The sequence below is a fragment of the Urocitellus parryii genome, chromosome 5 (assembly GCF_045843805.1).
Source record: "Urocitellus parryii isolate mUroPar1 chromosome 5, mUroPar1.hap1, whole genome shotgun sequence".
NCBI lineage: Eukaryota > Metazoa > Chordata > Mammalia > Rodentia > Sciuridae > Urocitellus > Urocitellus parryii.
The window spans coordinates 116,712,046-116,738,393 of record NC_135535.1 but is presented as its reverse complement, the minus strand read 5'-3'; the positions used below and the strand labels follow the sequence as shown (position 1 = coordinate 116,738,393).

Sequence of the window (26,348 nt, the reverse complement as noted above, 5' to 3'; positions counted from 1 at the left end):
ATGGGGGGTAAGCGATTTGCTTCAGAAATCAAAAGGAATATAGTTGGGATTTTCTGTTGGAAGTGGTCTGGATATTTAGAGGGACCATTCTCAGTGTCTGAAATTGTAGGTGCCATTGGTGTGGTTCCCTACTGCTCTTGAGTTAGGAGGCAGTGTGGATCCTGTGGAAAAGAGAGGGAAACAGCTTGGACAGTGAAATTCTAGTTCACTTTCCATTCCTGGTCTCTGCCACTACCTTGCTAGATAACACGGCAGCAATAAAAAAGACAGATGTGTAGCTCACAGAGTGGTGAGGAATTGCATCTGTGAGGGAGACGTTTTTGCTAGGATGCAGTCTTCTACTATTGATCCCATGATTTCTTTCTCCATCTCATTCTGCTGGTCTCATGTGGTCCATAAATTTCTGGCTGCCATCCTCCCTCAACTGAGGTCTTCTCCTGGGAATCTTGGAGTCCTATAGACTTCTCTGTAATGAATATGAGCGGAGGCCAGGCCTGGGGGGATTCCTCATAGGGTTGAGCTAAGGGCAAGAGGCAGGGGTAAAAAAGAGGCAAATAGAGCTGTGGGAAGAGCAAGTGCCCCTCCAGACAGTGTTTCCTACCCCTGGGAGGGACACAGCAGAGGCTTAAAAATAAATGCATAAAAAAATAAAGGTATGCGGTCCATCTACAACTACAATTTTTTTTTTTTAAAGAGGAAGTGGAGAAAAGGAAAGGCCTAATTGACACCGTATTGTCTCCTCTTGCAGGCAGCCGGGAGACCGCCTTCACCTACGCTGTGAGCGCCGCCGGGGTGGTGAACGCCATCAGCCGTGCTTGCCGCGAGGGTGAGCTTTCTACCTGTGGCTGCAGCCGGACAGCACGGCCCAAGGACCTCCCCCGGGACTGGCTGTGGGGTGGCTGTGGGGACAATGTGGAGTATGGCTACCGCTTTGCTAAGGAGTTTGTGGATGCCCGGGAACGGGAGAAGAACTTTGCCAAGGGATCAGAGGAGCAGGGCCGAGTGCTCATGAACTTGCAGAACAACGAGGCAGGTCGAAGGGTAAGAAGGACCTCCACCCTCCCCTCCCCACACACCGCAGGCCAGTTGGCCCATCCTGGGCTGAGCCAGGAGCTGTGGCCTGGCCATGAAGGAAGTGTGTGCATTCGTCCAACCGAGGAGGATCTTACCGTTGCTGACCTAGGTACCATTATTGAACAAACCCCTCTCCCGAGGCTCCGCTTCCCATTGGCCACATTCAGTTGTCACTTTTTGTTGTTATTGTCTTGCTTGTTTTTTGAGGCAGGGTCTTGCTATGTTGCTCAGGCTGGTCTTCAAATTCCTGGGCTCAAATGATCCTCCTGCCTCAGCCTCCTGAGTATGTGCTGAATCTCATGCCTTGGTCCCAAATCTCATTTTTGAAACCTTACTTGTCACCTCATAGGACTTGTGTCCCTGTAGAACTTAAGTGTAATATTTGGAACAGGATTCTAGACTAATGGAGCAGAGTCCTTGACCTGAACTGTCCTCCTTTGCAATTAAACAGAGAAGACAATTAGCAGTTTAGGCCATTAGACCTGGCCCAGGATTTATGATTTGTTAAAGGCTCAGGTAAGTCCCAGAGCTGTCTTTTAAGAGCTGCTGCTACACATATCCAGAACACCAGTTGAAAAGCACATTCAAACAAGCATACTTTTCTGCTGGAAGTTTTTTATCTTTTTTTAATCTTATTTTTTTTTAAATATTTTTTAGTTGTCAATGAACCTTTATTTTATTTATTTGTATGCAGTGCTGAGAATTGAACCCAGTGCTTCACACATGCTAGACAAGTGCTCTTCCGCTGAGCCACCACCCCAGCTCCTGTATTTTATTTTATTTTTTTTATCTCCTGAAATTGCTGAGGCTGCCCTAAATTTGTGGTCCTCCTGCCTCAGCCTCCAGAGCAGTACAGGTGTATCAGGTCTCTGCTAAGAGGTTTTTTTTTTTTTTTTTTTGTTAACAGTAGTGGAAATGAGAAAAGACAGCCATCTTTTTAAGGCTGCAGCACCGTGTCTCATCAATTTCAACTGAAAACAGCCATTTTCTAAGCTTCAATATCAGTAGAAGCTGAAATTAGGGGAGCTTGGCTTCTCATTTGTGCAGAACATTCTCGGGCAGTTTCCCTTTGTGGAGTGCCGAGAGCATGCCCCTTTTCTGCCTGCACCTTATTCATGAGCATCCTTCTCCAAGCATATGTCTGGCTCTGCCTTGGTCTGCCTCTGCCACAGGAAGCCTGCAGGCAGGAAGCTCTGCCTTTAGCTTGTTCAGTGTGGTGGATGTTGACAGGCACCGGAGGGCAATGTGACTGGGCCTCTAGGATTCCCCCTAGAAAGTGCAAAGGTCTGAACACTGGCAAAGTGCCTCTCAGGAAGCAGCACACACTTCTTCACTGGGATGTGTCCAGCCAGCTGACTGTGAGTCCCCAGTGAGACGCCACAGCAAAATCCAACACAAGCTAAAAAATAAGAACAGCAATTTCTTGAGAAGAAATAAGGTCAGAAGTTTAAGGTTGGTTCACTGGTGATTCAATAACAGGATATAGATATGTTTCTTAAGATGTCTTATATATCAAAAATTATCTTCATATATCAAAAGTTCAAAACATCAACTGATGTTTTATAGGAGTACATATCAAATAAATGGAATTGGACATGTCTTTTCTATGAGTCGGGATCTTGTAATGTTGGCTTGTCAGGACTCAGTACCTGTGTAGACCTAGCATTATCCACTGTGTGACATCAAGTAGAAATTAGACTTGGTTATTTATCCATGTCTTCCTTATATGTCCCATCCAAAGGCTAGTTGTTGTTGGTTTTTTTTTAAGTCAGAAATGGGTATGTGGAGCTAAGTGTGGTGACACACACCTGTAATCCCAGCTGCTCAGGAGGCTGAGGCAGGAGGATAGAGTTCAAAGCCAGCCTCAGCAAAAGTGAGGCGCTAAGCAACTCGGTGAGACCATGTTTCTAAATAAAATACAAAATAGAGCTGGGGGTGTGGTTCAGTGGTCGAGTGCTCCTGAGTTCAATCCCTGGTACCAAAAAAGAAATGGTATGTGGGGAGGGGAGGTTGATCTGTGACATTTGGAGTTCTGGTCCTAGCTTTAGTCTGTGGTTATTATGGAGTAAGCTAGAGCAGAGAGACTGGAACTGTCCTCGATGACTTCCACTCTGGGTATCTTTTGAGCTGCCAGTCTCCCCAGGCCTCCTCTGTTTGGCAGTCCACCTGGGTGTCTAACTCAGGGAGCAGAGAGTGATCAGTGAGATGGGTGTATCTCCTGAATGCCTACCTTCTACCCATTCTTAAGATCCTAGCTAGGTGAGGTAGTCCCAGCTACTCAGGAGGCTGAGGCAGGAGAATCACTACAGTACAGGAGTATGAGACTAGCCTGAGCAACACAGCAAGACCCTGCTTCAAAAACAAAACAACAAAATAAAAAGATCCTAGCTCAGCTGAGTGGGGTGGTGCACGCCTCTAATCACAGGAGGAGGATAGCAAGTTCAAAGCCAGCCTCAGCAAAACTGAGGTGCTAAGCAACTCAGTGAGACCCTGTTTCAAAAGAAAATACAAAATAGGCTGAGTGGTCGAGTGCCCCTGAGTTCAGTCCCTGATTACCCGCACCAAAAATCCTAGCTCAAATACCACCTAGTCCTTAACATCTTTTGCATTTCCCTTAGTCTCACATTTGAACCTCAGTGGATTGTTTTTATACTTTTCTTGGTATTTTATCTCTCACTCTATTTTTACCTTATTCGAGGACAGGGATTGCCATCTATATTTCTTTACAAGAACTGGTGAACACATGTGACCAGGCAAAGAGAAGTTCCCATATTCCCCCTTCTAGTAAGAGGTCAAATTCATGGAGGAGGCCGCTTGCAGTCTCTGCTCTGAGCTCCCCGTGTGGCACTGTGGCAGATGCTGAGGTGACCAGGCATGTATCCTAATCTGTGGCCCTGGAGGGATAGGGGGAGACATCTGCTCTTCCCCTTTCAGTCACAGTCTTGACCCCTCTTCTGCTGGCTCCTCACTTTATGGCCCTAAATTGTTTGTTTGCACTGGGCCTTATCTAGGCAGCTCCTTCCCTTCCATCTGCCCTGTTTCTCGCTCACACACCTTCTCTAGCTTCCTCTGTCTCCCAGGCTTGCGAGGGGGAGGGGGGCTCCTTCCTCCAGTCTCCACACCTCTTCCCTAGCCCTTTATCTCTCCCTTTGCCTCTGTCTGCTCTAGGTTGGGAATTCTTGTCCCTCTCTATTTTTTATCCCTTTTCCAAGAAACAGGCCTCTGCCATCAATCACTATCTGAGGCCAAAGGGATTCACCTCCCACTTCCTCACACCTACACAGAAAGTTCTCCAGGAGGGACTAAGTGGAGGCAGGGATTGAAAAAAAAAAAAGATCTGTGATCTGACATCTTGGCCATTAAAATAAATCCTGGGTATACTCTGCCAGAAATTTCTCTTGGCCTTTAAGAGCCCCTGGTAGCTCCCTCTTAGACACTGATGGCAAGACTAGTGGGTTGGTATTTTTTGGCCATCAAGGGTTTCTAAGCATTTTTCAGATAAAAAGCTTTGGGCCTAATCCTCGTGACATTCCTATCATATTCCAAGCTTGTCACACTGTTAGGTAGATGTGGGAAAGGAACTCAGGGCATTGCCAGAGGGCAAGAAGTAAGACCAAAACATTTTGAAAAGCATTTTGCTACTGCTACTACTATTATTATGATCACAGTCCTGGGACTTGAACCCAGAGCCTCTTGCATGCCAGGCAAGCACTCTACCAGCGAGCTATACCCGCAGCCCCACATTTTGTTATTTTTTTGTCAGCAAGCAGGAAAGGCCGAAAACTGAGATTTTTTTCCCTCCCTCCTCCTTCTCCTACAAAAGGGGCATATTAATTAATTTATTAATGCTAAATTAATTAATTAGATTAATAGTAAAATATGAAAAAATACAAATATTGCAGTCTCCACAATGTCTTTGGAGTAAGGAAGGTTGGAATGAATGTTCAGATAGTGGCAGGCAGTGACGTTCCTCCTCTCCAATTTGTTTTGCTGAAATTCCTGTCCTTACTCCTCAAAGTCTGGCTTTGACTCTCCTTCCCCAGGTCTCCTGAGAGTTTATTCCCGTTAGAGATGCTTATCCTCTTCCCCTAGTTGCTTAGTGGCAAAGTACACAGTTTTAGACCCTTAATACTTCCTTCTTTCTGCAGCTCCAGGCGCCTGCCATCCCCCTCTACACCAGGGACCATTTCCAGAGGAATGTCAGACTGCAGCTCAGACCCAGGGGATTTGGGCCAGAGGATAATTGAAGTCCCTTTCTTTGAAGTGCCTGTTGGGATGGGTGTCAGTTCCTTTGTGCCCTGGGCCTAGAGCTGCTGCCTTTAACCTTGGGGTGGGGTTTCTTCCCTTCCCTACCCTAAGCCGCCTTTAAATCCCAAAATTGGAGAGCAGAAGTCATCGCCATTCTGGCTCCCTTCTGGGTGGCCCCAGACAGATTACTGAGATTCCCCAGAGCTTCAGTTTCTCCACCATAAAATAATGGGAATAATTCTCTACCAGAAAAAAAAAAAATCAGGAAGAGTTTTGACAATAGTCCTATGAGCTGATGATGGTTATGCAATTTCTTGCACCTGCAGTGGTCTCTGCTTAGCACTGAATAAAGACACAATCTGGGGACTCTTGAAAAGAAAGCTAAGAGAAACCCTTGAAAAACGAGTCCTGACTCAGTTGGTGACAATAGCTGTGGCATAAGAAAATGTTCTGAAGCAGACGTGCATTTTTTATCCTACCATCTGCACTCTGGGCCTGCTGCCAGGGTTATTTGACACAATGCATCAGTATGCTTTCATTGAAAAGCACTTTGTAAGCAGCTTTCTGGTCTACTCTTGCTTTTAAATTTTGATTTGGGATAACCCAAGTTCAAATCCACGCCACGTTGTTGAAGTTCAGTGACTTCTGGAGTAGATTTGTTTTCAAATTAATTACCCCGTAGGTAGGCCCACCAGCTTGCTCTCCTATTGCACATGGTCTGCACCTTCCTCCATACTTACAGGATCTTCTGGGGAGTGTCTAGGAGATGCTTTGGTGGAAGACTGTGGCTTTGCTTACAGATGTGATGGTTCATGGGAGGCTCCTGATGACTATGGAGTTAGTGACCAAATACCAACACAGGAAAAGAGACCATTTAATTCTTTCTTGGTTTTCTTCTGACTTGTGCTCCAGATTGTGGAAAAGCTGGGCATATTTTAGGGTTTTTTATTTATTTGATTGAGACTTTGACCAAGACTGAAATTTTGAACTGGGCATGATGGTGTATACCTGTAGTCCCAGCACTTGGGAGGTTGAGGTGGGAGGACTGCTTGAGCCCAGGAGTTCAAGATCAGCCTGGGCAACACCACAAGACTCCATCTCAAAAAAAAAAAAAAAAAAAAAAAGTGCCTAGCATGCATGAGGCCTCAGGTTCAATCCCAATCCCCAGCACTAAAAGCGAGAAAGAAAAAAAGATGGAGTTCTTTTGGGAATGTAGGTCAGTGGTAGAGTGCCTGCTTAGCATGCACAAGGGTCCTAGGTTTGCTAAACAGGAAAGAAAGGAAGGAAGGAAGGAGGGAGGGTGGGTTTTTTCTGATTATAAAAATGACAAATTTAGTCTAATGCATTTCATAGAATATGAAATTGATAAACAGTGAAAGTGTCCCAAGTGCTATTCTTTTTTGGGAGGTGATTTACTGGGGATTGAACTCAGGGGCACTGAACCACTGAGCCACATCCTCAGCCCTATTTTGTATTTTATTTAGAGACAGGGTCTCACTGAGTTGCTTAGTGCCTCGCCTTTGCTGAGTCTGGCTTTGAACTTGGGATCCTCCTGTCTCAGTCTCCCAAGCTGCTGGGATTACAGGTGTGCACCAAATGCTATTCTTTTTTTTTTTTTAATTTTATTTATTTATTCATTTTAGTTATTGATGGACCTTGATTTTTTATTTATATATGGTGCTGAGAATCGAACCCAGTGCCTCACACATTCAAGGCAAGCGCTTTACCACTGAGCCACAACCCCAACCCCCAAATGTTATTCTTGTAAGCAAATAGAAATATCTTGTGTTGCCTTTCTAGTGTTCTGTGTAATGCTTTCTTTGTTTTTTTTTTTTTTCTCTTCTCTTTCAATCTGAGCAACTGAGGATCCTGGAAAGATTTTTGAAAATTATCTGCCTCTTCTATTTGCCCTTCTGTGTACTTGGGCCATAGATACCCTCCCCACCTTTTTTATTGATTTATGGTATTGGGGTTCTAACCCAGGAACACTTTACCACTGAGCCACATCCCCAGCCCTTTTAAAATTGTATGTATTTATTTGTTTGTTTGTTTGTTTTTTGGTGGTGGTAGTGCTGGGGATTGAACCCAGGGCCTTGTACATGCTAGGCAAGCACTCCACTGACTGAGCTATATCCTCAGCCCCCCCCCCCCCCCCCCCCGCGCTTTTAAAAATTTTTTGTAGTTTATTTATTTTTATGTGGTACTAAGGTTCGAACCCAGGGCCTCGCATGTGCATGGCAAACACTCTGCCTCTCTAGTCCCTTTTTAATTTTGAGACAGGGTCTTGCTAAGTTGCTTCAGATGGCCTCAAATTTGCGACTCCCCTGTTTCAACCTCCCGAGTCCCTGGGATTACAGGCATGCACCTTGGCGCCTGGTCCTCACCACCCTCTTAACCTCCTCCGTCGGGGATTCTTCTTATTTTCTCTTTCTTCTTCTCCGCTCAGGCTGTGTATAAGATGGCAGATGTAGCGTGCAAATGCCACGGCGTCTCAGGGTCCTGCAGCCTCAAGACCTGCTGGCTCCAGCTGGCTGAGTTCCGCAAGGTGGGGGACCAGCTGAAGGAGAAGTACGACAGTGCCGCTGCCATGCGCATCACCCGCAAGGGCAAGCTGGAGCTGGTCAACAGCCGCTTCAACCAGCCCACCCCAGAGGACCTTGTCTACGTAGACCCCAGCCCTGACTACTGCCTGCGCAATGAGACCACGGGCTCCTTGGGCACCCAGGGCCGCCTCTGCAACAAGACCTCAGAGGGCATGGACGGCTGTGAGCTCATGTGCTGTGGCCGTGGCTATGACCAGTTCAAGAGCGTCCAGGTGGAGCGCTGCCACTGCAAGTTCCACTGGTGCTGCTTTGTCAAGTGCAAAAAATGCACGGAGATTGTCGACCAGTATGTCTGTAAATAACCGGGGAGGGTCCTGCTCTCCCGACCCTCTCCTCCACTCTGCCTCACAAAAGTCTATATTATATAAATCTATATAAATATATTTTATATTTGTATAAATAAATGGATGGATGATAAATAATTAAAAGAAGAAAATGGAAAGGAAAAGCTTATTTAAGAGACGCTAGCAATCTTTGAGGAGTGGGCTTTGCTGGTTCTCTGCTCCCAGTGGGAGAGAGAACTGGCTTCTTTCCCTCCCTCTGGTGAGGACTCTCAGGATGTAAGTTCACGGAGATATTTACTGTCTATCCATCATGGCCTTGAGGAAAGAGGCAGTGGTTAGATGGAGGAGATGATCCTGTCTGGAAGTCTGGAGCCTCTTGGGTATGTAAGTGCCCCATTACCCCAGCCACAAGGCCAAAAGGCCCTGTGCAAGGTGACAGGACCTCAGCATAAATCCTGATGGCTGCAGGGTCTTGCCCAGAATATGAATTGGTTCCGTAAGGGGCCCAATGCTTTCTTACTTTCCTATCAGTATGCACACATAAGAATCCACATTTGCAAGACTGACTTCCTCTCTACCGAAGAGAGGTCCGATGTCACTTGGACCTTAGTGACCACAAAGGAATCTGCACCTCTTGAGAGCCCTTGGGGCCTGTCTTTCCAGCAAGAATCATTCTTCCTCCACAGTTCACTAGCTCCTGCTATGATTTCTGTCCCAGGAGGAAAGGGGGTCTTGTGACCTGCCATGTCTGGAGAGACATTAACTGAGTCTTTATGCCTGGGCTGCGGAAACCCAGGTGCAACACGGGACCCAGCAAACCTTGCACAGTCCTCCCTCACAGGGAAAGAAAACTTGTACTGCTGCTGCTGTCATCCATCAAGGGAGGCCTCATGGACAACAGGACATGTGGGCAGGTCAGGCCCGGATGGCCTGGCACGCTGTCTTCATCTCTGCCCAGATGTACAGTTTCCCTCTGACATTAAATATCCTTCACCGAGGTTTCTCTCCCTCTCCTTATTTGACACACAATTATCTTTCATGAGTTTCCTTTTATATTTTATTTTATTTGGGGTGCTAGGATGGAACCCCAGCCCCTTGTGCATGCTAGGCAAGTGTGCTACCACTGAGCCATACACCCAGCCCAGGATAGGTCGTTTCTTAAAGAGATTAATATTACCCTTATTTCTCTGATTATTGCTTTTCTCACTATTTTGTGCAAATCTCTTCAAATGGTATGGTTCAATGTCATTTTTTCTTTCTTTCTCTCTCTCTCTCTCTCTCTCTTTTTTCTTTTTCTATGGTGTTGAGGATCTACCACAGGGCCATATGCATGCTAGGCAAGGGCTGTACCACTGAGCAGCACCCCCCATCTTCTTTGAGTTTTGATTTGAGTTTTAGAACCCTGCTGCATTGTGAAAGAGAGTAAGGAAATTGAGACTTTTTAAGAGTTCTAGTCTGGTGATTGGAGAGAGGGAGAGTATTATGAGTTAAATAAGGTACTACATTAAAGGACTCTCCCCCAGGGCTAGCACAAAGTTAAACAATCAATGGTAGCCATTACTGTTACTGTTATGAACAAAAGAATTCTAAGATGTTAGCATATGCCTTCCTGTATTCCTACCTTTTTCTCTCCTTGCATTTTGCAACCTCCTGAGTTAATGCTGGTGTGTTTGCAGATTTTTGGTTAAGCCCTGGCAGCCAGGAGGCTCTATGTAGCCTTCTTTTTGTTGCTATCTTCAGCTTGGGACCCCAGTATCTAGGACCTGGAAAGAGAGAAAGAAAGAAAGACAGAGCTTAGGGATGCAGCAACAGAGATACTATTATTCTAAAAACAAAGGGATGTGGCTCAATGGTAGAGTGCTTGCTTAATATGCATTAGGCCCTGGGTTCTATCCTCGGAACTAACTCACACTGTTATTCAGATTCCTTTGGTCCACGTTTTCATGGTGACCATCCATAAAAGAAAGTGATTGAAGTCAGCTGATCTACAAAAGATCCAAATTATGCCCGAGCTTCATTAATAGCCTTTTAATCATCTTAACCATATTTAAACAGAAGTAACCAGTCACTTATCAACCACAATAATAAGGCTCTTGAAACACTTTTGTGTGTGTGTGTGTGTGTGTGTGTGTGTGTGTGTGTGTGCTGGGGATTGAACCCAGGACTTTGTAACATGATGAGCACATGCTCTGCCACGGAATTACAAACCCCCAGTCACATGTTTTTCTTTTCTATATCACTGTTCTAGAGTTCTGGGGAGTTCCTTATATCAAGTGCTCAAAGTACTTTGGAGTTGAAATCCAAGTCATCCTTACAAATACTGGAAAATTAGTTGGCAGTGACTTGTCCACAGTCCTTGAAAGTCATTTCCATGTTCACAGAAATTCATTTTTAAATTTATTTTTATTTTTTTCTGGTACTGGGGATTGAACCCGAGGGCACTTTACCACTGAACCCCACACACATCCCCAGATTTTTTAAATTTTTATTTTGAAACCGTCTTAGTAAGTTACTGAGGCTGGTCTTAAATTTGCAATCCTCCTGCTTTGGCCTTCTGAGTCACTAGGATTCCAGGCATGGGCCACCATGCCTGACTGAAGAGTCCCATATAAAATATGGAGGTATTTCTACACAGTCGTGACAGGTGGGTGGAGTAAGTTGGTGTTCTCTTTTTGACATGGGAGGAAGTCATATGTGCAAATACCAGACTGCTGCATCCTCTGACCTATGAATTTATAACTATTGTCTCATGCTTGTTGAGTCCTGGTGGAATGGCATCTGTCTGTGGAGTGACCAGTAAGGCAGCAGAAATGTGGCTGACCAAGTTGGAAAAAAATGAGTTCTGCCCAGAACCATAGGTGGTTAGAGCAGGAAGGGGACATGGAAATTTGAGCTCTAGCCTCAGGGATTCTGAATAAGGACCTCCATATCTTGCACAGGGGCCAAACTTTACCATGTTTATAAAAACACAGAATCCTAGGTTTCCAGCACCAGAAATTTTAATCTAGTTGTTCTAGGGCAGAGCCTGTCACTGCCACACCTTTCCTAAGAACCCAAGGGGATCTTATGTTGGTGTCCAAAGACTATCACTGGATTTCCAATCATTAAGAGCTAAGCCAGCGGGGCTGGGGCTGTGGCTCAGAGGTAGAGCGCTTGTCTAGCAGTGTGAGGCCCTGGGTTTGATCCTCAGCACCACATAAACACAAATAAATAAGATAAAGGAATTGTGTCCAATTACAACTAAAAAAATAAATATTAAAAAAAAAAAAAAGAGCTAAGCCAGGTGTGGTGGCACATACCTGTGATCCCAGCAGCTCGGGAGGCTGAGGCAGGAGGATTAGTAACTTAGCAAGGCCCTAAGCAATTTAGTGAGACCCGGTTTCAAAATAAAAAGGCCTGGGGATGTGGTTCAGTGGTTAAGAGCCCCTGGTTCAATCTCCTTGGTACAATAAACAAATAAATAAATATGTGTAAATATATAAAATATGTGTGTGTGTGTGTGTATAAACATCATCATGGAATTTAATTGAAAGATCACACTGCCCAGACCAAGCAGTCCTAGCTATCTCAGGAACTTTTCTGACAAGAGGGAATGGTCCAGAGCAGAACTGGTTGCCCTGGAATGTACCACCTCCCCCCCTCTGCCTGGAACTGGTCAGGGAAAGCGTATCCATCCAACTCCTATATTCATCTAGCTATTTGTTTTAACCTTGAATTCAAGATGAAATTATGAGAAAAGTATTCCTGACTGCTTCTATATAAAAGACAGGATGGACAGGAAGTAGATGAGCAGGGAGGAAAGCAGACTCAGCCAAGGTTAAGGTTAGGATAAGCCTCCATTTACAAAACCATCCTGAGCAAAGCCTTGCAAGAACTTGGATTCCAAGGCCTACTTTGGAGAGCTCATTTAGTTTTCTTCCACCCTCCCTTCTTTGAGGTGAGAAACAAAAGTTGCTACTTGTATTGAACCCCAAATTGGTTATTGCCTTTGAAATTCTGGCTGCTTCCTCTCTTTAATCATCAGCATCTTATTTAACTCTGTCATCTCCTGGAGTTTTAGGAGCTGGCGAGACATCCTGTGCTTGAGATTGCTCCTTGAGATAGACAGCTTACAGCTGAGCTGCAGTAGCTTATCAGGAAAGAAGCCTGTTTCCTTGGGCAGAAAGCCACACCATCTCAAGAGGCTGGAAACAAATAGATGTTTCCATCTTAAAGCAGGCTCCAATACATTGCCAGACACTGCTGATACTAGCATGTGTGTTTTGCAGAATCTTAAGAGTATATGTGTGTGCATGTGTGTATTTGTGCATGCAAAGATGTGCTTGTATACTTATGCATACCCATATGCATAGAAATTATTTTTTTAAAATTAATTTTGGTGGGGGGTGGAGAGGCACAGGAGGCCTGGTCTATGTAAAAAATTAAAAAGAACTCATCACTTCTGGCTGAGAAGCTGATGAGTATGGATTGTTTTGATTGGAAACCCCTGTCCTCTGATTACCTGATGATAAAAAGCTTCATTTCATTTTTTTTTAATATTTATTTTTTAGGTGTAGCTGGACACAATGCCTTTATTTTATTTATTTATTTATTTTTATGGGGTGCTGAGGATCGAACCCAGGGCCTTGCACGTGCTAGGTGAGCGCTCTACCGCTGAGCTACAACCCCAGCCCCAAAAAGCTTCATTTCTATAGAAGGAACATTGTGGAGCTGAGGAGGACACGTGAGCCATTGTTGCAAAGTGTTGTTAGTTCTTTATTATACAAGAATTTCTGCACCGTGGATATCCTAAAAGGAAAAGTAAAGGATACTCTGATTCCTGATTTGACCTAGGGAATATGGGTAGTCCTACCAGTGCACTTTCTAGATTGTTCCAGGGTTGGGCGTTTATCAGGTAGACTTGTCATGTCCTTTTCTGTCTGCCTCCTGCTGCTTGCCTTTTGCTCTTCACTGAGTTCATTAGCGACTTCACCAGAGGCAGCATGGGAAGATAGAGCCAAATCAGCTCACTGAGGCTTCCCAATTAGTTTTGATAAATAACCCCATAGGAGGAGGGGTGGTTAAAAAAAATCTCCAAATTTCATGTGTCACCTATGTATATTATCTACTACTTCCCAGATAATTGAAAATAGATTGATATCTGCTCACAGTCAAAGCAAGCAGGAAACTAAAGAACTCATATCCCTGAGGGAAAAAGGATTTGCTTAGTTATGGAAGGAAAGGTGGCTGTCAGCAGAGTGTCTGCAGGGACTTTCAACAGAAGCAACAAGAAAAGATATCAAAGAAAAGATACTAAGAAAGGAAGCGCCTGTAATCCTAGATACTTGGGAGGCTGACGCAGGAGGATCACAATTATGAGGCCAGCTTCAGCAACTTAGTAAGACCCTGTCTCAAAATAAAACATAAAAATGGCTGGGAGCCGGGGGCAGTGGCGCATACCTGTAATCCCAGCAGCTCAGGAGCTGAGACAGGAGAATCAAGAGTTCAAAACCAGTCGGCCCGGGTTCGATCCTCAGCACCACATACCAACAAAGATGTTGTGTCCGCCGAGAACTAAGGAAAAAAATAAATAAATGTTAAAATTCTCTCTCTCTCTCTGTCCCCCTCTCTCTCTCACTCTCTCTTTAAAAAACAAAACAAAACAAAACAAAAAAAAAACAGTCTCATCGAAAGTGAAGCGCTAAGCAACTCAATGAGACCCTGTCTCCAAATAAAATACACAATAGGGTTGGGGATGTGGCTCATTGGTCAAGTTCCCTGAGTTCAATCCCTGGTCCAAAAAAAAAAAAAAAAAAAAAAGAATTGGCTGGGAATGTAGCTCAGTAGTAGAGCACCATAGGGTTAAATAGCCAGTATCAAAAAAGAAAGAAAGGATGGACCCTTTTCACCAGATTTTTTTTCTCTAGCACTGGGGATCAAACCCAGGGTTTCACATGGCCAAGCAAGCAATCTACCATGGAGTCACATCCCAGTCTCTTTTAATATTAGTTTAAAGTCAAAAGGAATATATATTGTTCTAAGTGGCCTTGGCTTTGTAGTGTATGTTCTCTAAGTTTTGGCACTTAGGTTGTTAGTTGTGTCCACCAGCTCTTTGGTTGGTACCTGATTGGAAAGTTATGTCTTCTATATATTTACTTTATTTCCAGGACCTTTTTAGAAGTTGAGTTTCATAAAGGAATTTTTTAAATTCCTTATGTTCCCTGCATCATCTCCTAGAACCTAAAATAGTGTCTAGTACATAGAAAGCACCCAAAAAATACTTGCTGAATGAATAAAAGATGATTCTCACTGAATAGATGAGGAAATTGAAGTACAATGAGAATAACTATCCAGGCAACTGTGTAGTTTGTAATAAATCAATTTGAGCCAGATCAGAAGGAGGTGGTCTAAGGGTTCCTGAGAGCCTCATAGACTCTGGAGTCTTCAGGAGCTGAACTGGACACCTCTAAATTTTCCTCCCTTCCTCTTCTCTCTTCTCTGAGGTCAAGTCTTTCTTCATCTCCATCTCCATCTTACTTTCTCTGTGGATCAGCTTCCTCTGTCCCCCATGGTAGGAAACATGGCAACTGACTGACAGCCTCTGAGTTAACAGACTACATTCCCAGTTATAGCATGTGACTCTGAATCTCTCCTGATTCGTATTCCAAATTTCCAGGGAGAGGTTGCTGGCCCAGAGCTCTTTCCACCATCCCATAACTTTTTTAGCAGTTCAAATCAAAGGAGCAGAGGAATTTAAGACTTTGTCAGGAGTGGCCAGGAGTGGGTAATGTAAGCCTGTTATCCCAGGAACTAAGGAGGCTGAGACAGGAGGATCAAAAGTTCAAGGCCAGCCTCAGCAATTCAGCAGGGCCCTAAGCACTTTAGATTCAAGGGCTAGATGGACTGTAAATAGTAAATACTTAGGAGTCTCTAGGACTTGAAGCCAGAGTGTTTAACCACTGAGCCACATTCCCAGCCCATTTTGTATTTTATTTTGAGATAAAATACTTAGTGGTTAAGTTCCCCTGGGTTCAATCCCCAGTGTGGAGGCCGGGGGTGGGAAGCAGAGAAAAAAATATCTGAGATGGGTAAGCATTGCAAAGATTTTTCTGTGAATATTCCACAGCTCTTGAGGAGAAACAGAGCAAGCATTTGAAAACTCACTTATGCCCTCTAGCTAGCTTTCGTTTGCTCTTTTTTATTTGAGAGTACAGTCCATCTAGCCCTTGAATCTTAGCTGGTGGACAAGAAAGATACATTTGTAAAGTAGGAAATAATTTCACTCATATTTGTTTGCTGTTATTTCTTTCCTCATTTTATTTTCTAACTTGAAAAATGGGGTTTTGTTGTTGTTGTTGTGTGTGTTGTAGGGGAGATTGAACCCAGGGGTGCTTAACCATTGAGCCATGGAGCCATTTTTTTTTTTTTTTTTTTTTTTGAGACAGGGTCTCACTGAGTTGCTTAGGATCTCATTAATTGCTGAGGCTGGCTTTGAACGCATAATCCTCCTGCTTGAGCCTCCCCAGTCACTGGAAATTTAGGCGTGCACCACTATGCCTGAGGAATCGAACTAACTGCTTATGTGACAAAGACTATGAACAAGAACATTCTCTGGACCCACCCAGCCTGGGTCCAAACGTGGGGGACTTTCCACTTGTGCGGGACTAGTCTAGTCTGCAGTTCTTTATTTAGCCACACGGGGTCACTGTCTCATCATTCCAGCCAGAAGTCCGGGTCGCACACCCTAGTGCAAAAAATCGGTCAGTGGGTCCTTGTGAATTGATGGCAGAAAACAAAGTGGGGACCTCAGTGAAGTTGAGTTCTAGATTTTTCACTTGGATGGACTGGATAAGAATTAGGTCAACATTATTTTTACTTAAAGATTGAGTGTGGAGAGTAATGCAGTCAGAGGGGATCACTTCATCCTGTTTGGCTAACACCAAGATCACAATGGAGCACAGCCCTGAGAAACATCTGCGTATTAAGCACATGCTTAGTCATGGCTATGTTTATGCTCCTCTCTCACTTCCAAGCAGCTGGATATTTTTACTTGAAGGTTATCATTTAAAAAGTGCGTAAATTATCGCTACCATTTATCTAGTACTTACTGTGTGCTAACTGCTTTACATACATATATATGTAATTCTCTCAATACCTAGGCATTATTATCCACTTATTTCAGATGGGGAAACTAAGACTCAGAGAGATTAAGTAATGTCCTATGCCTCACACAGTACTTGATACCGGCCGGCTCTTCAGTGGATTTCTGGGTAATTAGAAAACGTGGTGATACTTCCCTGGCAGAGGAGATGCCATGATCATGAAGGTGGTATTTCCAGAGTGAGACCTATCCATTGTACTCTGGATGTGCTGACTCCTGTAATTTCCCCAAAAGTGGAAAACCTGACTACATAATTTGTGGTAGTGGGGTGTTATGTTGGTACTCCCCACCTCCTCACCACACACACACACACACACACACACACACACACAAAATGTAGCCAGGCATGGTGGCACATGCCTGTAATACAGTGACTTGGGAAGCAAGAGGATCACAAATTCAAAGCCTGCCTCAGCAACTTAGCTAGACCCAAAGCAACTTCACAAGACCCTGCCTCAAAATAAAAGGATTGGGGATGTGGGATGTAGGGATGTGGGATGTGGGGATTTGGTCAGTGGTTAAGCACCCCTGGGTTCAATCCCTGATTCCAAAAAAAAGAGAAAGAAAGAAAGAAAGAATGTAGTTATCTGAAGTAAGAGATACTCGTTTACAGCTAAGTCCCACCATATGATCAATGATCAGCCCTATCTTGCCACCAGGAATTTTTTCCCTTCTGTAGTACTAGAGATTGAAACCAGGGCCTTGTGCATGCTAAGCAAGTGTTCTTCCACTGAGCTACATCCCCAGCCCTTTATATTTTTGTCTTGAGAGGGTCTCTCTAAGTTTCCCAGGTCATCCTCAAACTTGTGATTCTCTTGACTCCCAAGAAGCTGGGATTACAGGTATCCACATGCACCACCTCACCTGGCACCACCAGGAATTTTGAATGGGAAGAATAATAGAGGAATTTCACTTGATAAAGCATCTGGCTGAAGCAATTGTGGACTACCAACTGAAAGTCAACAACAAAACATAGAGGGCTAATGACATAAGCAATAAAAAAAAAAAAAACTAAGTATATTGAGATACATTTTGAAGCAAAGAGAAACTGGTGGGAGACTGAGTTTGGAAGGTTACATGCCTAAGACAATAGATAACTCATAAAACAGTAAATAGTTAACTCCCTTTAGGCATGAAATCTAAATCTGCCTCACAGTGGGATCATTTTACAAGAGAGCCAAGGGTGTTCTCTGGGCAGCTTCCCCCAGATGTACACAGAGGGAAGCCATCTTTCCATTGCCTTTCTAGGGTGTTCTAAGTCTGAGGTTTTGAAAAAGAATGACTTAGACCTAAAATTCGGAAGTGCAAAAAATGTGGGGGGAAAGAAAAAAAGAAGTGCTGGTTGGGGTGTGGCTAAGTGGTAGACTGCTGGCCTAGCTCGCATGGAGCCCTGGGCTCCATCTGCAGCCCCAAAACAAAGCAAGACCAAAAAGCAGAAGTGCTCAGTGCCCCAATGTGTCTGCTATTAAGCTGATAGAGCCACAAACTGAGCTTCTGAACTCCCTTTTCTAATTTGCTCTTCTGGCCTCTTAGTCTCCACGCTGGGACTTAAGTCTCCATCATGATAAATACGTAATTTTTATCACAAGAAAAGGGGACCAACTAAAATACCATCATACACATATTTTCAGCCACTGAAAGCCCTGTCCCCAAACTCAGTATGGCCGTGGCACATTGCGTGCTGGTGGGTCAGTGTCCAGGCAGGCACAGATGTCTCATGTTGGGTGCAATGAGGGCCAGAAGGGGACAGGAGGTGACAGGAGGTAGGAAGTGGAGGCAATTATTTGTACTTCCCAGTGAGCAAGCAGGGCTTATCTTGCTCCTCTTCCCAGATATGGCCACTGGAGCATAAGAGTAGGAAAAATAGTTCAGTGTCTGCCTAACTCAAGAGTTGTCACATGGTGCTCAGTGCAGGGGTCAGGAAGGGATTAAAGGTGTCAAAGGAGAGAGGTGGAAGGAAGGTGTCCTGGACTCCTTATCCCAGTTCTTCAAATGAGAGAAATGAGCCTAGGTCAAAGCGAGTTGCTCACATGTTATGGGAGAGGAAGCTTGAAATAAACTGAGCAGAGTGGATTGCAGGAATTCATTGGCCCTAAGACCAGCCCTGAGCCCTAGTTGCTAAATGTTTGCCCTTGATCTGGCTGAATTAAAATCACGGGGTGGGGGTGGGGGGCAGCTGAGAGTATAACTCAGCAACAGATTGCTTGCCCAGCAGGTGCAAGGGTCTGAGGTGGATCTCCAGTACCACCAAACCAAACCAATGACAAACAAATCACAATGGAGATTTAAGAATTCAGACTTGGGGTTGGGGTTGTAGTTCAGTGGTAGAGTGCTTACCTTAGCATGTGCGAGGCACTGGGTTCGATTTTCAGCACCACATATAAATAAATAAAGTTCTATCAACAACTAAAATATATAGATACATATATAAAAAGTTGATGTGTGTGTGTGTGTGGTGCTGGGGATTGAACCAAGGCCTTGTGCATGCAAGGCAAGCACTCTACCAATTGAACTATATCCCTATATCCCCAGCCCCCTAAAAGTTGAAAATTATTTTTAAAAAATAAGAATTCAGACTTATGGGGCTCAGTCATAGAAATTCTGACTCAGGGCATCTAGGAAAGGGTCTGGGAGCTTGCCTGGCATGCAGGAGGCCCTGGATTAGATCCTCACACCATGCAAAAAAATAAACAGATAAGTAAAAATGCCTTGAGTGGTGCTGGGGATATAGTTTAGTTGGTGGAGTGCTTGTCTTGCTTCCCCAGCACAAAAGAAAAAAAAAAATGCCTTGAGTGTTTATGATCAGAATCTAGGTTTGAAGATTGCTGGCAGGTTACTATACCCGAATTCACCAAGCCTCCTGAGATGTAGGGGCGCTGTTTGCAGAGAGAGTTGGGTTAACAGAGAAAGTGCAGCCAGGGCCTCAGGCTGTTAGAGGTCGGAGGATGGAGATCCAGAGTAAGTCAATAAGGTCTATACACTCATGGTTGGACCTACTAAAGGAAATGGTAAACTGTTCCCGATTAGCATACTCTGACAGATCCAAATCAGGAAAGAGTGTTTCCAAATCCCCCTACATGACAAAATGTGTAGAAGTAGCTTCCTTTACCCAGGTCAGCAGGGCCTGCATTAAATGATCAGATGAGGAGGAGGATTTGGGGGTTTGCCTCCCCAAGTCCTAAACTTGGCCTGCTTCTTTGATCTGCTCCTCCAGCTCTTCTGGAGAGATGCATATAGACCCTGCAACAAAACGCAGCATCTCTCTCAAATTCTAGAAAATCGCACAGCTCCTGGATCTGGACAGACTTGAAGGACAATATCTCAATGGAAGCCTTGAGTGTGGCTGGTTCCCTAGCAGGCCTGAACAGGGCAAAGCCAGCCACTGTACAGTTGCAGATGCTCTGTGGACTCTGCCCCAGAACCAGCTGGCAGAAGCCAACTAGGACTTTGTGTTCTCTTAAGGAAGTCCCCAGGGATCATGCTACCTCTAGCAATCCTGAACTTGGAAACTCAGCTTGGGCACCGAGTTAAGAACACACCAGAATAAAAAGCTTGTTACTCTCTTAAAGTCAACATGAGTTTTTGATGGGTACAGAGATTTAACTTTATAATCCTGGGTGAGGAGACTGGAATTCTAGCCCTGGCTCAGCTGTGGATTTGCCTGGGAGCATTGGTGGAAATTCCCAGGCTTCCATTTGCTCATTAGCTCCTGGCACTGAAGCCAGCTCAGCCCGCCCCCTGGGTTTGTGTGAAGCTTAGCTGCCACAGAAGATGAGAAAGAACTTTGGAAGATGCATATGATCCCATTCTTACATGAGGTTATGTCAGTTCTGCTGTGGACTGTTGTGAATTGACCTAGTAACCAATGGCAAGTTCCTTGTCCTTTTTTTTTTTTTTTAAGCCCTTTAATGCTTTTTTTCCTCCAACAAAGTAGTGAAAGACACTTTCTCTACCAATCTTCTTTCTTTCCTCTTTCTTCTGGTTCTTCTCCTCCTTTTTGAAACAAAAAGACCCAAGATAGACCTAAAGAATGGCTTTCTAATCAGAGAGTGGCTATTTGTTACCAAGCTGAGAGTTATGGATTTCATTCCCTAGAGAAGTTTAAGAAAATAAGAGGTATTGAATGTTTAGGATAATTTGGTTAGGTCTAAAACCAGGGAGAAAACCAGATATTCTCTGGAGGCTCATTTCTGTTCCAGGACCCCGAGAGTCCTGCGTTCCTATGGGGAACTAACCAACCTCTCAAACATCAGGGAGGGTGCAGGATTTGGTGCTCACCTGGCTTCCCAACCAATTAGCTAAGTGATCCCAGGATTCGGGTGGGGGATCTTAGCAGGAAAACAGGGATAATAATGTCTCTGCCTGCAATAAGATAAAGAATGTGAAAGACTTTTGCACAATATAAGCCTTTTAAAAATTGAAATACCAGGCTTGGGGTGTAGCTCAGCGGTAGATTGCTTGCCTAGCATTCAGAGGCCCTGGGTTCCATTTCTAACACGACACACACACACACACACACACACAAAAAAAAAAAAAAAGAGTTAAAAATTAAATTGCTAGTCTAGATACATGGATCTTGTATCTTGGCAAGATCAAAGAAAATATGATTTGTTTTGTTTTGTTCTCTTTGTTTGTTTTCAGGGCTGGTGCTGAAAACCAGAGCCTGTTGAATACAGGGCAAGTGCTCTACCACTGAGCTTTCTCCACCCCAGCTCAGAAAACACGAATTTTTTTTTAAAGTTCAAGTTCATGATGAAGCAAGAACAAAGGTTCAGCAGTTAGTGTAGATAGATAAATCCAGAGTAGGGAAGTTGGAAGGGGATTCAAAGAGGAATGGAATGTTAATACCTTCAGGACACATCCTCCCCCCCCCACCCCTTGCTCAGGGCCAAAGACACCTGCTCCTTGGGTATTGGAATGTTAATACCTTCACAACACTTTCCCCTCCCCAAACCCTTAACCAAATAGTCACCTGCCTCCAGGGAGATTGTCCCTCCCAGCAGGGAATTATTCATGAGCATTTGATGGGCAGCTTCCCCTGAATTGCCCCTTTCCCAAGGGATTAAGGGAAGGGACCCGAGGAATATGAAACCTGAAAACCGTAAAAAGGAGGAGATTCGGGCTGGGATTGTGGCTCAGCGGTAGAGTGCTCGCCTAGCACAGGCAGGATCCAGGTTCCATCCTCAGCACCACATAAAAATAAAGGCATTGTGCTTAAAAAAAAAAAAAAAATAGGATGAGATTCACCCCCTCCCATAGGCACCTATCTCTGGACCCCCCCTTCTCTGTGGAGAAGTCTGTGTTACTATTCTTTAAATAAAACTTGTTTTCTAAACTTGCCTCACATTTCCCAGGTGTTCAATCGTGTAAGATCCTGAGAATCATGTCTGGACTGAAGATGATCACAAATGCAAGGAATCTAGCCTTGAGCATCTGGATTTGTTTGGTCTTTTGTAGACCCAGAAATCCACCATTCTTCTTCCTGACTTCTACCTTATTCTTTCCTGAGAGGGACATAAACTAGAAAATGTGCATTCCATCTTTCTCAAATGTGGTTCTTTTTTCTTAAGCCCTCAATCTGTGTGCCATGTGACTATGGGACGAAGTCCTCAGGAAACTTCCAATGGGCAAAGAAGCAGAAAGTCTGACCCAGGGCCTGGATGTGGAGCCAGATTCTTCAAGGGGTTCTGGGATGACTCCAGGGTCCGGTCACCCCACACCCAGCTCTTCCCATCCACTGGCCTCTACCCCAGGCTGTGGTGACAAGGGTTGGGGAACACCCCTCCTTTCTAATCACAGGATGGGGTTTACACAGGGTGGGGCTTCTGTTACCCTTTGTACAGCCTTTGATTTCAGCCACACAAGAAGTTCTTTGGGGCTGTCCTGAATAATAAAGATTACTCATAGCCTTGTTTATCTGGGAAAATGTCTTTCAGTTGAAAACAATTGACATACAAATTCTTTTGAGAACAATAGCTATTCATGAGATGGGGACATTCTGTCCCAGAGACTTCTGGCTGGGCGCTCACAAATTTCAGGAAAGAGAAACAGAGTGGTGTGTCAACCCTCCAAAGCTCGTCTGTGCTCAGATACCCAGGTCCCAGTGTTTGTCAGAAATTCATGAGCACACTGAGGTGACTGGTCCTAACTTTCTTGGAAGAGCACACCTGAGCATGTGACTGTCGTGCATTCTGCCAGCGTGCCACCTCACCTTTACTCTGAGCTGAAGAACATTGGGTAACTGTGTACTCAACAAGGTCACAGTGATACACCTTCGGGTACCATCTAGGCCAAAGAATGTTGAGGAAAAAAATTCACTTCCCTGTAGAATACTCACCATTTCTCCTGATAATTGTTTAACAATTCAGGGGTAGGGACTTGGTTGTGAATTAGGATAATGAGGTTCTCTCATGCCTCCAACTTGTAGAGTTGAAGGAGAGGCAAATTAAATTTAGGAGGCCTGAATTTATATCATCAGCATGGGGGTAATTTTTAATATTTTTGATACAAAATGATGAACAGGATCTCACAAGGCAAGAAAAGGCCCTGAAACTTAAGCTTCATGCTCTTCATGGAGAATGTAACTCTGGTTCCAAAAGAGAAGATTCTGCAGGCACAGTAGTGCACACCTGTAATCCCAGTAACTTTGGAGGCTGAGACAGGAGGATAACAAGTTGGAGGTAAGCCTCAGTGACATAGCAAGACCTCATTTCAAAATAAAAAATTAAAAAGGCTGGAGATGTAGCTCAATGGTAAAATACTACTGGGTTCAATCCCAAGTACTGCAAAAAAAAAAAAAAAAAGAGTGTGAGTGTCAATGGGACAGCCAAGGAGTTCCTAGAGAGGTCACCTTGACTCAGGACCAGTGGAATTCTTGGCTTACATGAAGGAAAAGAATTTTAGCATGTGTCAGAGACAACAAAGTTTTATTTAGGAAAGCAGAGACCCATTCAAGTGAGAATGTGGGCTATCTCCAGAGTGAGACGATTTTAGGGTAAATCAAGGATGAATGCTGGCCAACTCCAGAGGGAGAGACAGAAACCGCTTGGTGTGGGGTGTTAATATTTATAGATCAGTTGCTAGCGGCTGGACTAGAGGTGGAGCCGGTGAGGAGTTACACAATTATGTGTCAGTTTTCCCTGTCCTTAGGTTACTTTTTGCAGGGAAGGGAACATGCTGGGTTGCTTGGGTGTTGCAACAGTCCATGGGCCTTTCTCTTAAAATTTAAAAAGTCTATCTTTTCTGTATCCCCAAATTCCTATCTCAAGTCTATTCCATGAAAAGGCAACTCTATATAAAGTTTTAAGTTACTTCCCCGAAAATACTCCTACTACTTCTTGTCTTAACTGAATTCTGAATTTTCCCTGACAATGTCATTTGGTTTAGTTTGTTTGTTTAAGAGACAGGGACTTGCTCTATTGTCCTGGCTGCCCTAACTCCAGGAGCTGGGGCTACAGGCACCTCCAAGCCCTGCATAGTCATTTGGCATAACGGTATGGGTTAAGAGCTCTTCCTCTACAGCACCCCCAGGCTGGGGGCTCTCTGGGTCTCTACATACCACTGTCACAGGCCTGTGCTCAGCCATCCCTGCAGGCAGATGTCCTTTCCCTGTTTTGGTCCTAATCCCTCCATCTACCCACCATGGGGGCCCTCTGCAAGCAGAGGGACAGAGGTGCAGGGCCCATGGAGGAAGCCACTATCTTCCTTCATCTTAGCCCATCTACCGACAGCAAGCAACTGTCAGACTGGCCACACCCTGGGAACTGTCATACTACCCCATCTTTGATTTTATTATTTTTTAAATAATTATTTTATTTGTTCTTTTTAAATATAAATGAGAGTGTATTTTGACATACTATACATACATGGTGTATAACTTTCGTTCTTGTGGTTGTACATGATGTGATGAATATAGGAAAGTTACCTTGGAATCATTCTGCTCTCTTTCCTATTCATTCTCCTTTGTCTAATCCAGTGAATAGAAATTCTTCCCTCCCTGCCTCCTGCTTGTGTGTTAGCATCTGCATATCAGAGACAACATTTGGCCTTTGGGGTTTTTTTTTTTGTTGTTGTTGTTTGTTTGTTTTTTGGCCTTTGGTTTTTTGACACCCTATCGTTTATTATGGGAAAACCACCATGCTCATTCATATCCCCTCTCCAAACTCAACCATAACTCTCCCACACTGCCATTCCATTCCTGGTCCCCAAACCTGGCTGTGGCCTCCTCAGGACACTTCTCATCAACTTTCTGACCTCCTGTGACTTCAGGTCCTTCTTTCCCCTGCCTGGTGCCTCTCATTCCAAGCATCTCAAACCTCCTCCCCAGCACATGCAAATTCTGCTTTGCCCTTCCAAAAGAAAAGCACCCCTCAGCAGCATGTGGGTTCCCAGGGTGAAACTGGAAGAACTGAGCCACTCAGGAAGTGCTTTTTTCTTAAGCAATCTGATTCCTGCCACCCACAGGGCAGTGATAACATCTTACACTCAGCACACCTCTTTTGGAGCATTTGCAATGCTTAAACACACATTTTCTCGCCTGATTTCCTCCTCTCTTGATCCACCACTGGCTGCTTTCGCTCTGTACCTTTCCACCCATGTAGAACTGGCTGAAGAAAATCCCATACCTGGGCCAATTAGTACAGCACAAATTCAGGATTCCTGACCTGGGCAGTTCTCTACCTGCTCATGACTGTCTTCCTCTCCCTTCTTCAACTGCTTCTGGCCTTTGTGACACACCTGATGTCTTGCCAATGGACCTCACTCCATTCTGGCTTAAAAATCCTGAATTTTTAGCTGGGTGCAGTGGCACATGCCCATAATCCCAGCAGCTCGGGAGGCTGAGACAGGAGGATTTGAGTTCAAAGCTGCCCTCAGCCAAAGCAAGGCACTAAGCAACTCAGTGAGACCCTGTCTCTAAATAAAATACAAAATAGGGCTGGGGATGTGGCTCAGTGGTCGAGTGCCCCTGAGTTCAATCCCTGGTACCCCCTGCAAAAAAAAAAAAAAAAAAAAAAAAAGAAAGAAAAGAAAAGAAAATCCTAAATTTGTTGCTTTTTTCCCTTCTTCCTCCAAATTTGTCCTTTCCTTCCTGAGACCTTCCCTGTGGGAAAGAGAGCATTGCAGAAGCCTCTAGTATGGAAACCGATTGTTTCTCTCCAGTGAGAAGCCCTTACCCCACACTATAGGGCTGTCTGCACGTGTCTTTAGCCTTTTGAATTATGAGCTTTTTAAGGATGGAATTATGTCTTCCTTATCCTTTGGGGGCCCAAGACTATTCTAGCAGCCAGCAGTTAGTAGTTGCCTGATTGCTCCATATCCCCTGCTGCATCTGTTGATGGATGTAAAGAGACAAAAGTATCCTGGAAGCAAAGTACAGAAGAGGTGGCCATGTGAGAGGAATGCAGTCAGTTCTCAGAATGATCATCTTTAGAGCAGGGCCGCCACCAGCCTGGTCTCTTGTCTGGGAAATGGGTCCAGGCATCAGGAGACCCAGAGAAAAAAAATGAAGAGGCAAACAATTGGTCAGGCAAAGTGGCCTTTAATATCTCTCCCAGGGGGCTGGCTCAGTGGTAGAGCGCTCGCCTAGCATGCAGGAGGCACTGGGTTCCATCCTCAGCACCATGTAAATGTAAAATAAAGATGTTGTATCCACATAAAACTTAAGAATAAATTTAAAATAAAATATCCCTCCCAGCTCTTGAGAGACTCTTTTCCTGCTAGCTGGGCACTAACTGGCTCTGTGATCTTAGGCAATTCCCCAACTCTTTGTAAAGTGCAAATCATGATATCTCCCCTCTCCCCATCCCTTGAGGATAAGGGAGCCAGTGCATTTTCACCAATTTGCTAGAAGTAAGGGATAGGTGTTTTTTTTTTTTTTTTTTTTTGCACAGTACTGGGGATTGAACCCAGGGCTTCACACATGCCAATCAAACACTCCACCCCGAGTCACATCCCCAACCTTGTTACCGCTGTTGACAGGTGACGAGTTCTTGCTCCCCG

The 26,348-nt window shown here is 44.5% G+C and overlaps 1 protein-coding gene and 1 non-coding gene across 2 annotated transcripts; both read left to right on the top strand.

Annotated features, from left to right (window-relative positions):
- Wnt5b (Wnt family member 5B) lies at positions 1 to 9,156 on the top strand. Its single transcript, XM_077799088.1, has 3 exons — positions 1 to 7; positions 749 to 1,041; positions 7,769 to 9,156. The coding sequence occupies exons 1-3, from the start codon at positions 1 to 3 to the stop codon at positions 8,225 to 8,227; spliced, it is 759 nt and encodes a 252-aa protein (XP_077655214.1). The 3' UTR covers positions 8,228 to 9,156.
- A 7,321-nt stretch (positions 9,157 to 16,477) lies between these two features.
- LOC113198401 (U1 spliceosomal RNA) lies at positions 16,478 to 16,639 on the top strand. Its single transcript, XR_003302836.1, has one exon. It is a non-coding gene; the product is annotated as a U1 spliceosomal RNA (small nuclear RNA).
- Positions 16,640 to 26,348: the final 9,709 nt, after the last annotated feature.

Excerpts from the sequence above, each read along its gene's own strand:
- Wnt5b (XM_077799088.1), top strand. Across the intron at positions 1,042-7,768 it reads ACAACGAGGCAGGTCGAAGG|GCTGTGTATAAGATGGCAGA; the intron begins GTAAGAAGGACC and ends TTCTCCGCTCAG.